Genomic DNA, 13,054 nt, shown 5'->3' on the forward strand with positions numbered 1-13,054 from the left:
AAGTTCTACACTTCAATACTGACTTAAGGTAAGGGAAAAGTGCTGAAACAACTAACTTCCACTAAAGCACAAGATGTTAATGAAAATTTTTAGAGAAGTCAGGTTCCTTTGAAAGAAAGTGCACTGTGAAAATAATTATTTTAAAACTTCAATCTTGATGCATGATTCCTCTCTTTCCTAAGCAGCAATAAAGAAAAGATTTATTCTGATGCAGATCTCTGAAACAATATTATAAAAAGGTTTCAACAACCAAAGCCCTTGAAAGGCTATTCAGTTCTAATACAAACCTTGTGTGCCTACAACCTGTTTTTTTTGAGGAAAAAAAAACAGTTTGAGGATCATATTGTCTTTCTGATTGTCAGTTCTCTCCTAGTAATTTGGATATCATTGGCCATTTTTTAGCCAGATTTAAAAGAGGGAAGAGATCCCCCAAAAAATAATTTTCTACAGGTTTCATGCAAGTCAGGAGGTGGGTTGGAGAGAGACATCCAAACCAGCACTTTCACTGAAGAGAAAGGCAGGCAGGACTTACTATAATGTACTGAATTGGGCAGCGTACATGTTTCCTGCCTCTTGTACAAAAACCTGTGTCTCAGGAGATTGTAGAGGGAATGGGGATTTCTGACATTAGAGTTTAGCTGACAAAGGACATAAACCATATGAAAACAGAGTTGATTGGTGCTGCTGCTCATGGAATAACTTGCTTATACATACACTAATGAAAAAAAAAAAGAATTCTTATTAGATAAAAAATGCTAAATGTCAAACTCATTTGGTTTAAGAGGAACAGCTCTTATTTATCTTTTTCTTCCTATTGATTCCCTATCCCATTTTTTCCTGCCAATGCATTTACATTTCGGGTACTACAAAAACCAACCAACCAACCAAAAAAAAACAAAAAACCCACCAAAAAACAACTTTGCGATGCTTCAGTTTTTAAATTTAATTGAGCAATTTCCTTACAGTCATGTAAATCTTGCACAGAGACTCTTACATCTGTTTACACCAAACTAATACAAAAATAAGTTTCCAAAACCGTTTAAGCTACAAATGCCAAAGAATACTTGCCTGTGGCGTGTCTTTCTGCATTGATGTAGTAATTTTAAATTTTGTTCGTTTACTGCTGAAGTTCATATTTAATGAAAATGTAGACTCTGCTTCTATATCTTCCTGCAATAAAGAAACCTTTTTTAAAAAAAACAGCAATGGAACCAAAAAAAGAATAAGCAACCAGGATTTGCCAAGATAACAATTTACTTCAAAAAATGACAGTTAGAGGCTCACGTACATACAATTTCAGCAGATTTGTATCTGGAAATTCTAGGGAGCCACTTGAACCAGGTCAATTTTTTAAGCGACAGTATAATCAACCTAGAAACCCAGTCTATGTTAGAAAACACTAAGAAGAACTCTGACATACATGAATACTGTCAACAAATCAATAATATTACAACAATTTCTGTTTCATACTTTAACAACTTATTTTAGTTGCAAAAACTCTCCATTTAAACTCATTTTCACCGTGCAGAGAAAGTGGGATTTGCATTTATTTATGCAGAACCTCAAGAGAGAGCTGTTACTTTCACAACTATTTCTAATGTTAACTTCAAGAAGTGAAGGAAAAACATCTACACTTTTTGTTATGTTGTAGGCAAAAATAGCTGGCCAAACACAGGTTCTACAATTCCACATCATCTGTATATTTCTTTCTCATCAAAAGCTTAATTTTTTCACACTTCTTGTAAAAGTCCACTTCTTTCAGTAAACGGTAACTATTCACTACAGTCCAATCACCTTTACATTCAACTAAAAAAATGACCTGGCTGATCTTTGCAGATTCCAGGCAAGAATCTGTACAAGTATCACCGATTTTCAGCAGAATAAAGCTACTAGGCTTCTTAGACTGGAATCTTGCCAAACCATGCAAATACTTTAGCAAACACAGTCAATATTTATCTAAAAATATACCAAAAACAATATTAATTTTATATTCTACAACAAATATACCTTATTAGAATATTTTGTAATATTCAGGCATAGTACAGAAAATTTAACATGAAAGGGCAGAGATGAAAAGCTAGAAAAAAATATAAATCATCATATTTTAGCACTATTGTGCTTATACAGCTGAATAGAAACCAAAATAAATTACTTAGGTGCTGCACATGAACTAGAAAATTATGATTCTAATAAACCAGTAAAGATTTTGTCAAAAGATTTTCATGTTTTTAAGCAAAAGCAAAGTACAGCGTGTAATACATTATACTTTGCTGCATGGCTCTGATACAAGTAAAAAAAATATTTAATTTTACTGCTTAAGCCACTTAAGCTCACTGGCTTATCCAATAAGTTAGCTGATAGACTGTGTATAGATCAGCTTTCACACTGCTGGATGAAGTAGAGGGAAAAAAAAGAAAAAATTAGCAGAGATGACTGAATACAATAGCCTGGAAGTTAAAGGACCAGAAAATGCAGTAGTAAACATTAAAAGGTAAAAAGGTTGGAAAGCTATGACATTTACTCTTTGAATGACTTATGTTTAAAGTAACTGGGCAAACCTTTACAAGAGATATAAATAGATGTAAATCCTTTAAATAACGGGCAACTTTCTATGATTATGAAAAATCTCATTGTTTTCTGTAATAGCTCCCAGTGTTATATTTCACCCATGGTTTAACAGACATCTTCCCAGCCCCTGTTCCAACCTGAGCTCATTTCTAGATATTGGAAGCATGTCCTATGCTTCAGCCAAGCATCAGATCTTCCTTGTGATCTCACTTTCCATTCTCTAATATTTTCCTGGTTAAAAAAAAAAAGCAGCTATCAGAGCAGCTTTGGATTTCTTCTTGTAAGCCATGTGAACAGCTTATCTCAGTTTCTTCTGCCTGATACCGTCTGAATAACTTAAGCTTTCTTGACTAGCTGGAAGCATATCCTAAACTTTTTATGGCAATCATGAGCATTTCTATAGTGTTTTTTTTACATAACAGACATCTGTGTCTTTCACTTTACAGGGTAAAAAAAAGGTTATGTGGTTTGACGTAGGCCACACAGGCCATACAGTCTGAGGCAGAGTCAGACACAGAACCCATAGACATAGCTCAGCTATTACTGGAATTCCATGAAACTCACGGAATGACAGAGTTAGGCAAAACACAGCAAAAATCCACACAAACAACCCCAAATTTCTCCTTTCCTCCTCCCCTTTCTCCTGTAATGTGTAGCAAGAAAGAGCACGTTGCCATTACTTCCAGTCTCTTAACCCCACAACTTTACTTTAAGAATCTCTTTAAGACTTTTGATTCATTGCTCAGGTTCCTTCCTGTGATCCAGTATAACTTTCAAAGTGTATTTACAGTGTATTCCCCTCCAACAACACTGAGTCTAAGGCCATATGGATGAAATTCCACAGAAACAATAAACAATCCTAGAATTATTACCTTTTTAGCAGACCCTGCTATACAGGAAAATTAAAAATTAAAAAAAAAGTCTGCTTGTTCCATTTTTCCTTATGAATACAGATTTATAACGGTTCACAAAGGTCAATAATACAATTCAAAAAAGCGAACAGTGGATTCTTTTATATTAAAAAAGCCCTCAACAAATAGTAGAATCACAACATGACCAAAAAAATTAAAACATTTTTACATCATTACTACCTACCTTGTCTGAGTCATGGTTGATCATTTTGACATCAAGCAAGGATTTGATGGTTTTTGTCAGTTCCTTCTCATTCATTTGCGTACTATCCTGAAGCTCCTTGTAACTGACAGTTTCACTGTTGTTGAAGGCAAGTAACACTGCCATTTGGTATGTTGTGACCATGGCTACATAAGGTTTGCACAAATAATTCATTTTTACTTCACCTGTAATGATAAAAGAAGTATTTTATAAACTAACAGAATGTGCTGAAAAGTCATCTGAAGCCTAGCTACTAGAGCTACTCATAGAGGTCCTATATACACGTAATTCCAGATATTAAATTCACACCTAGTATTTAACACTTCACATGGAAACATGAAAACCAGTGCTGTGAAAATACACATAGAGAATGGGGTTTGCCACAAAAAGAACTCTGATCAATCATGAATGTTAGAACTGCAGTGTTTCCAAGGAAAATAAAATCTGCAGTGCTGAATTTGAATAATGCAACATAATTTAATAGTAATGATAAAAGGACATTCCAAATAGCCTCAGTGCATTGCAATGCAAAAACTTCAATTAATGAAAGCTTACAAAAAAGCTTCTCCAAGAAAGGAATTAAAACCAAACAAAATAAAAAACTTCTCCATTAAAAAAAAAAAATGTTCACAGTGTTCTTAGTTTCTTAAATTCTCCTGAAATTAAAAAAAAAAAAAAAAAAAAGCCCAGAAGAAATCTGCCTGAAAGCAGATCTTTTGTTTGAAGATGAGCATGAGTTAATGGCAATTTTCTGTTGTCACAACTAAAGTTTCATTACAATATACTGTTGTGTTCTGGTTTTCACCTCCATGTAATGTGTTGTGGTACTCAGTCATTAAAGCCTGATATAGAAAGAATTTGAAATAAAATATGGAAGACTGATATTAAATTAGCCCAAAACTTTATGTATCTTTAGTTATATACTCTATATACACACACATATAGCTTTTATATAGGTATATACATACATATAGAGCTATATACATACATAGCTTTTATATGTGTATGTATAAAGTATATAAGATATATTATCTATATGTTATACACAGAGAGAGCTATATATAAAACACATGTAGTTACTTAAATACCTAAGTAAACTATGAACATATAATATTAACTTAAATACTCACATATCTAGGTAAACTAGTATACCATTACTTAAAAATTATTTAATAGTGAGCTAAGGGACATCCAAAGACATCTGATACTCCAGAAACAATTCCTTGGCAACTGGTATCAAGTTAGCAGTTCTGCAGTGCCTTTCTGAAGTTAAGAACGCACAACTCTAATTTTACCTGGATTTAATATGTCACAGATAACATATGCAAGTTTATAAAACATAAATTTAGAAATTCCCAGCAACTATTAATTTATGATGTAAAATAAGTCATTTGACTTTACATGCAACATAACGTTCCGACTGCAAAGTCTGTCTGAAAGGAGTTTAACAAATAATCGTCAGTCTTGCAGAGAAAGTTTAGTGAAGCACTTATTTTTACCTGTACAAAGATAATGTAACCATGTAAGCTTCCTTCCACTAAAATGCTGACTGTAAAATAATTCAAACTGCAAAACAAAATTAACTTCCATTAATCACATGTATAACTATTTATAATATTATTACACTACCATCTCAGTGAAGAAACACTAACTTTGTGTTCACTATTTTAGATAGATATTCCAAACCAGTTCACGATAGCATCTTCCTTTAGAAGGTGGAAGATGAATGACTTAAATATTTACTGAAATACTTGAATGTGTTAATATTAACATATTACTTGATAACTAAATCAGAAAAATTGTTGAGATATTCATACCCTCAGAGTGTAAAATACTGTTGCTAAACAGTGTTCCAAAGAACATCAACTATACCAAATCCAAAAGAACATCTAGCGTTTTTAATAATCATAATCTTGTTAGCTTTTATTATTTCGTTGCTTCCAATTCTATAAAAAAATGTACTTTTATTTTTTTCCCTTTGGTGAAATCAATCCTATATTCCATGGTTTTGACTCCCTAAAATTGATAAAACTGATTAAAGTCAATTCAGAAAATCCATTTTCCTTTTTTTTCCCCCCCAAAACATCCTTCACAAAATGTAAGCTTTTAGGTCCCAGGCATTTCCCACAGTCAGCTACACACAATGAAAATATGTAGTTACAGTAGTCACAATAATGAAATGTATGGATGTACATTCACTTCCAAGAAAAGGACTATAATGTCATACACGAACCAAATGTCCTCTCTCACTTCACCCATTAAACACCTCATGTTCCCCATCCAACTTTCCCTGCCTATGTAAGAAATCTCTGCCACACATCACATTTTAAAAAACTAAATAGCTCTTCTAGCCTTCTACCTCTGAGAAAGTATTTCTGATTTCTGAAATCAGGAAGCTCTATCTTTATACAGTAATAAAAATTTATGGGGAAGAGTGACAGAAAGAATATACTGGTTCAAACTGTTCACAGTATTGAAGGCTCAATAACTGCAGGATACAGTCAATCATCTCTTTTAGGACTAGATGACAACGATACACAAGATGATTTTGCATACAAACAACTAACTGGCAATAATCAAACAGCACTTATGCTTCTCTTCTGCAGGCCAACATGTACAGCTATAAAATAGGAGATAATGCAATGCTGTTAAACAACGTGTCCTCTGGATTCTTATTATTTACACTTTGATTATAACAGTAGGATTTTTAACATTGGACAGAAACACTACTGCGAGGTCCTTCTGCCATTTCTTTAGCTGCAGTTCACCTCAGCAGCATTCCAATTATTTCAAAGACTCTCCAGGGATGCTTAAAAAATTAATTCAGAGGAGGAATTGCAGATCACAGGAGTAGCCAATTTTTGTTTAACAATCTAGTCTCAGGAATCGTTGGTTTTTGGAACAAGTCAAAAACATCTAAATGTTACTGAAGATTAGAAATTCAGAAAAAATTTGAAATATAATCTCAATTTCTTGAATCTCTTTTTGAAACAGATATACAAACATTTTTTAATTCCCATTTATAAGCACCTAACAAACCCAAGTTCAATTCATTTATATATCTTAGTAAACAGATTTTTACTAAAACAGTTTCTGTAAGATATATTTCTAATTTTATTGGAGTAAAGGGCCATAGCTAACATCTAAGTTCTGCATAACTGCGAGAAAAATTATTACAAATATAAGTAGACGCTAGTTTGGTATTGCTAGCTTTTTTTCCTAGATGGAAAAGAAAACTGCAATCTAGTTTCTCCTTTTTCCTCTCCACTGCTTAGGTTACAAACTTCCTATATATTGCAGATGTTTTGTTTTTATTGATCATCTATGTAATGCTATTACAAGTAGACCCATTCTTATCAAAGCCATGAAAAGAATGACATAATTTTTAACCCCATTCTCTATTATTTTGTAAAATCTGAACAGAACTACCACCACGTAAATCATGCAAGCATCTCATCTTGCATTCCTCAACATATTTTTATAGGGAATTTCAAAAAAGCAAGGCCGAAAGTAGGCACAGATTTTGTCAGCCCTCCTGTTTGAGTTTCTGGCTAGACACAACTACCAGGTTTGCTAAGATTTCAGAATTAAGAAGTGACTACAGAGCCTCAAATTTTTGCTGTCAAACTTCCAAAACCTTGAAACCTTCCAAAACCTGTTTTCAGAGAGCAGTACACATTTCTAATTTAGAAAATAATGTTACAAAGTTGTGTTAACTGACACCTAACAACTGAAACATCTGCTCAAAATCAATACTTTAAAAATCTTACATGTAAAAACAGCATTAATAGTAATGTTAATTTCTTCTTTTTTTTTTCTTTTTACATGCACTTCCAGCCCTTATGAAGACTGCTATATCAATCACTGCAGAAAGTATTTTTTCCTGATATTTAAAGTATACAAAGACATGCAAATATCTAGCCAAACAAGAGTATAAAAACATTTACTTCTGAGCAGGAAAAGGGCTTTAAAAATGTAAAATCCCCATCATATTCCAGAAACATGGGATAGTTTTGTTCCTTGTCCTTGTGCAAGTGGAAATCAGCCATTCAGTCTGAAATTTGGCACTAAGGAGCACAAGCCTGGCTATGGTAAAAGAGACAGAAAACCCTTGGCATGAGATTCCTGGAAGATTCTTTCAATGCTTAAACATCCACATTTAACTGTCATTTCCATCCACAGAGAATAAGAGAAGGAAGGACATAATGGCTTGTGATAAAGAAAAATCAGATTTAGAAAGAAGAAGCAAAATTATCCTGTTCTCCTATTATATGCAATCCACTGGTCCTGCCACTCCTGAAAGTTAGCAAGCAGTACACAGAGAATAAGAAAGAGACCTAGGAAAAGAACAGAAGTGATGAATTTTTAGGAATAATTAAATATAATCCAGAATGTTTAAATAAAAAACAAAAAACTTTAAAGGCTATGGCTTCCATCTTTCTTCTTCTATGGGCTAAACAGCTTGAAGGAGAAAAGTTACTCTAACAGGAAGGAGAAGAAAATTCTCCAAAGGCTAAAATGAAAGTTTATGGCAAAGCTTGTAAAAATCAGCTTACGTTTTAACAACACGTGTAATATAACAGTCTGACCATTTTGCTTATAAGGAGAAATATAAAAATGGGGATTTTAGTAGCTATGGCATTCTCTTGGATGTCCTTTGAAAATACTTGAAATTTAAATTATAAGTCTGACCCTCATCTAAGTCTATCATCATGTTAGCCAAAAGGGACAAATCAGATGGCATATATCAGCTAGTGCCTGGTAAATGCTAGTATTTTTTTCAGAAAAAATCCAGAAATTTTGTCCTCATGTTTTCTATCTGAAAGAAACATGAAACTGTGGCTTGCAGATTAATCCCAATTTAAGGTCTAAATAGTTTTTGGCAATGAGAAATACTTAAGCAGATTCAGAGAATCTTTTCTTGAAACTGGACCAAACCACCCTGCACCCAATGCCATAGGTCAATTTTGCTCACTCTGATTTGGTCTGGCAACTGGGGTTAACACTGAGAGAAGGAAAATACTAAAAGGGTGACTTTTGACCTCTTAAAAAAACAGGTGTTTCTTCTTCTGTAAGTTTAAGTAGTGTGAAAGAATATATTTCTATACCATCCAAATAAATACATATTTGTAGGGAATTCCAGCAGTATCAGAGACTGAAAAAGCTGTTTAGCAGTTTGTCCCATTGCACAGGTACTCCCACATTGAGGAGTGCAGCTGCAACTTTTTTTTCCCCCCTTCCAAGCTCAAGTCAGAATCCTGAGGGAACTCTCTCTTCACAGGTAAACTAACCAAATGTGATAGTACTGTACAGACAAAAGCTGTCAGTTTGTCAAAGACTCCCTAAGATCACATTCTGTTTCCTCAGGAAGTTACCAGGATAATCTAGAACACTAATTATAGCTGGGTGATACTCAGACAAGTTTTCTCCTTTGAAATACTGCAACAGTGAAGTCAGGCATGTAACTCTGTCTGAGTTTCTTTGATTTGCAGGTCCTCCCAAATTTTCCAGCTGAGGCACAATCCACAGTATTCCTATTTCAAGCCCGCAAGGAGCAGCAAATGCCAATTACCCTCTGTTGATCCCAAAGTATCCACAGAATATGGATTGAAAACTTTACTGCTTTGAGAATTTTCAAAAATATCTTTAAGCAAGTTTTGCATGAAGCTTAATTTTCAATGGCTCCTAAGAAATACATGACAAAAAAACCACATCTCAGTTTTAAACTGCTATTAAAATCTTTTAAGATTTAAAATTAGAAACGAAATCTTCTTTTAACTAAATATTAGGAATCAGTATATAAGCTAAGATTCAACCCAGTCTATCTGACTGCATTTACTAGTATCTCCCTCGTCAATCCCTCTGCATTGAAGTGTTGTGAAAAATAAAGAAAAGCTATGTATACACCCACAAAAATTGTGTGACCTTTTCAAATTTCATATAACTGGAGGCTGGATAATCATGATTTACAAACAAAATGAAGCAGCTCAGGTTTTTCTCTGTTAGAATTTTTTTTTTTTTTTTTAGGAGTTCTAAAGATATACTTTTACATTTCCCAGGTGTTTGCAAGAAACCTCCTACTAACCTACCATCTGTACACTTTTTTCCAGTTCCTGAGGAATTGCAAATGTAGAAGAAGGAGCCTGAGTTAGAGGCCATGCACCAGCCTGAGGGTAGCAGGAAAAATAAAAGCATTAATATTTTTGTACACATTTCATACAGTATATACAATAAGAAAAAATAACCCTCTTGAACATATCTACAGTGTAAATGATGTCATAAGACATTCAGTTTGGACCAGAAGTTTCTCTACTCATGTCTCAGTGAGGCATTAATTCAAGACAAGGAACAAGGCATTTTATATCACTATTGTTAATGTGCTAGTGGGGCAATTTTAAAAAGAAAAACTAGGAAAACAAATTATTCCACGGTGATCACAAGGTGGCAATTTCCATATGAGAAGTATTCATAGTTAGAAAAACTGTTCACTTGTTATCAAAACATAAGAATCAAGTACAGATAACTCAATAGTAAAAAAAAAAAAACATACACTAGTACCTGTAGAACATATATCTGAAAACTAATTCCCAAATCTATAATCGTGTCCTGGTTTTTGATAAAGTTGTTGAATTTATTGTTGAGATCAGCGCTGACGCTCATGTCTGTATACATTCGGTGGAGCTTGCTGGTAAATTCATAACCACAGGCTTGCTGCGAAGAAATATTGTAGTAAATCTCATAGTGAAAACAGTACTCACTAGATCAGTTATGCACATTTTCTACTAAAAAAAAAATCCAGTCAGTAGAATAGTTATCATAATCTTTATAGAGAACATTAATTACAAAGGAAAACGAGCATTATAAATGAAAATTATCAGATTTATCTCAATTCTATACATGGACATACATGACCAGTGTTATTTTATGAAACTGAAAGATAGAGCTGCTTTATGACAGGCTATGGAAATATGGATTATTTGAACTCACTTGATAAAGCTATCCAAAAACTCATAAAATCTCAAATGCTGAAGTGCTACTGGGCAATACATCTCTCATACACTACAAAGAAATTAGTTTTTCCTTTCAGCTGTTGGAAACAGCAACTAGACTGCTAAGTTATCTCGGGCACCCTCTGCTGGACCCTCTCAACATGACATACTCTTACGTTTACTGTTACCTAATTGTGCATTAGAAAGGAATACGTTACCTTTAGTTTATTGATCATGGCTTCTTCGGAGTCCATAGACATAGACAAACCATGAATTAATCTTTTTGCCAACATTCTGGCATAGAACTGCATAAAAAAATAGAAATGAGAATTTTAAAAAAGCATAACCACATTCTTCAGGTATACTTCGAATTTAGTATTTTATCATTTACCGACTATCAAAAGTTACCTTTTGGAATACATCTTTGTCATCAATGTATTTGAAAACAGTAATGAAACTAGTAAGTTTGTCCTCTACTTCATTCTCTGTCATTCCTTTCGCTGACTTCTTCAACAAGTTGTCACAGTACTTGGCCAGCTCAAGTTAAAAAAAAAGAAAAAACAAACCCAAATCTACTTGTCAAGCTTGAGAACAAACGTATGCCAAAGTACTCTAAACTGTTACACAAAAGTTAAAGCATAACATAGCTCACATTCTCTTGCTATATTATAAGGGCTGTATTCATAGGTAAAAGATGCAAACTGTACTTACAGAATGTAAAAATTCCATATTAAGAAATTACAACTGCACAAACTTTTTGCATACTCACAATATGCATGTGCAGGTTAAGTTACTACTACTGAAATATATACCCGAGAGTGACTTAGTAAGAGAAGTGGATATTCATTTGATGGTCACTAGGCCAATTCATTTGGGAGTTCTGAGACAGTATTATTAGATTCCACAATAATGTACATCCCTTACCAACTCAGGTGCTTTGCAGATCGACTTGGGTTCCCTATAGTTAACTACTGATGTCAGAGCCTACACGGGAACACAGAGCAAAGACAAAGAAAACGTAAATGAGTTAAAACTTGTTATTTTATGAAATTTAAAGTAATCGAAAAGCTTTCAGGGTAGAGACCATCCAAAACCCTATACAACTGAGCTAGACAAAAAGAGAGAGAAAAAGAATCAAAAGGGTCTGAATTACTGTTCAGTGTGAATTTGAGTGTTAATTGTTTTAAAGTTGAGATTAAGAGAAAAAAAAGTACAGGAACAGAAATTAATTACAGGAAGCAAGAAAGAGAATTAAGTTCTGCTTAGACACTTAAATGTGAAAGAATGAGGATTTTAGTATACATCAAGATGTATAGTCCAAAAATATGAATGGAAATAAATTGGAGAATAATTGTAGATAAAGCAGATTTGAACAGCAGTGCCATCTTACATCAACAGCATATATCTTGACTTGAAAAAACATACTTGGTGTGCTCATCACAGCAAGAAAGAAAAGTTTTTTTGGTTGTTGAATTTTTTGACAGAATAAAGAGGAGGAGAAATATTATTAAGAGCTATTTTGTAGAAACTAGAAGCTGTGTAGTACAAAAATGCAGTAGTTGAAGAAAGGCTGAATATGAGGAAAAAGAAAAGGAAGGAGTTAATGGCAGTTTGGAATTAGAAATTGCATGACAAAGATATCATAATCATCAAGATTAGTACTCCAAACAACATATCACGTTTAAATCAACATTTTAAATTAATACTGAACCAAAAATGTTGCATGACCATAGTTTCTAGGAATTACAGTGGAAAGGGGTTAGCTGACTGCCTTTGGGAGAAACTATGTTTAAATTGTTTGGGGATTTAGCCTTCGAAATTCAATAATATTTTAATTGGTATGTGTAACAGAAAACATATTTCATTAAATTCCTATACCACATTATGAATATTGAAGCTCAAATGCACCTATGCAGAAAAGATATTCATAAAGAAGAACTGAAAAACAAGTCTTTTCTACAATGCTTCAACAACATTCCAATATTTGACAACAGGTCCCTAGAATCCCTATGAGAAAGGAATGTATGATTTGACAAGAAATGGGAAACTCTTTGAAGCTTAAAATAATCCCTTGTAATAATACTGGAGGCAACAGTAGCAATTTTGATTTTGACCTGAAAAAAATGACAAATGACAACAGGCTAAGATTTTAAATATTTATTGTAATAAAGATGGTTGGAGTAAAGAACTGAATTATTCAAAGGAAAAGCACATTGCTATGTGCCAACAAATATAGTTATTGATCTCATATTACCCCATCTGCTGGTAAATGACATTACTTGCAATCAAGACAGAAATGTATTAGGCACTGATATAAACATTTGCTTTTAAAATACTAAAAAAAAAAAAAAAAAAAAAAAAAAAAGGGTACTTTCTCAATATCA

The 13,054-nt window shown here is 33.4% G+C and overlaps 1 protein-coding gene across 3 annotated transcripts in view; it reads right to left on the minus strand.

Moving 5' to 3' along the window:
- CUL2 (cullin 2) overlaps nt 1-13,054 on the minus strand; it is a 54,097-nt gene that overhangs the window by 6,577 nt on the left and 34,466 nt on the right. For all 3 annotated transcript variants that reach the window (XM_067291893.1, XM_067291892.1, XM_013949317.2), the window contains exons 12-19: nt 11,595-11,654; nt 11,079-11,207; nt 10,889-10,975; nt 10,240-10,392; nt 9,771-9,848; nt 5,181-5,247; nt 3,664-3,866; nt 1,069-1,170 (exon numbers count right to left, since the gene is read on the minus strand). In XM_067291893.1, the coding sequence (XP_067147994.1) occupies nt 1,069-1,170; nt 3,664-3,866; nt 5,181-5,247; nt 9,771-9,848; nt 10,240-10,392; nt 10,889-10,975; nt 11,079-11,207; nt 11,595-11,654 (879 nt within the window). The remainder of the gene's footprint in view (nt 1-1,068; nt 1,171-3,663; nt 3,867-5,180; nt 5,248-9,770; nt 9,849-10,239; nt 10,393-10,888; nt 10,976-11,078; nt 11,208-11,594; nt 11,655-13,054) is intronic.

The sequence above is a fragment of the Apteryx mantelli genome, chromosome 2, assembly GCF_036417845.1.
Source record: "Apteryx mantelli isolate bAptMan1 chromosome 2, bAptMan1.hap1, whole genome shotgun sequence".
Taxonomy (NCBI): domain Eukaryota; kingdom Metazoa; phylum Chordata; class Aves; order Apterygiformes; family Apterygidae; genus Apteryx; species Apteryx mantelli.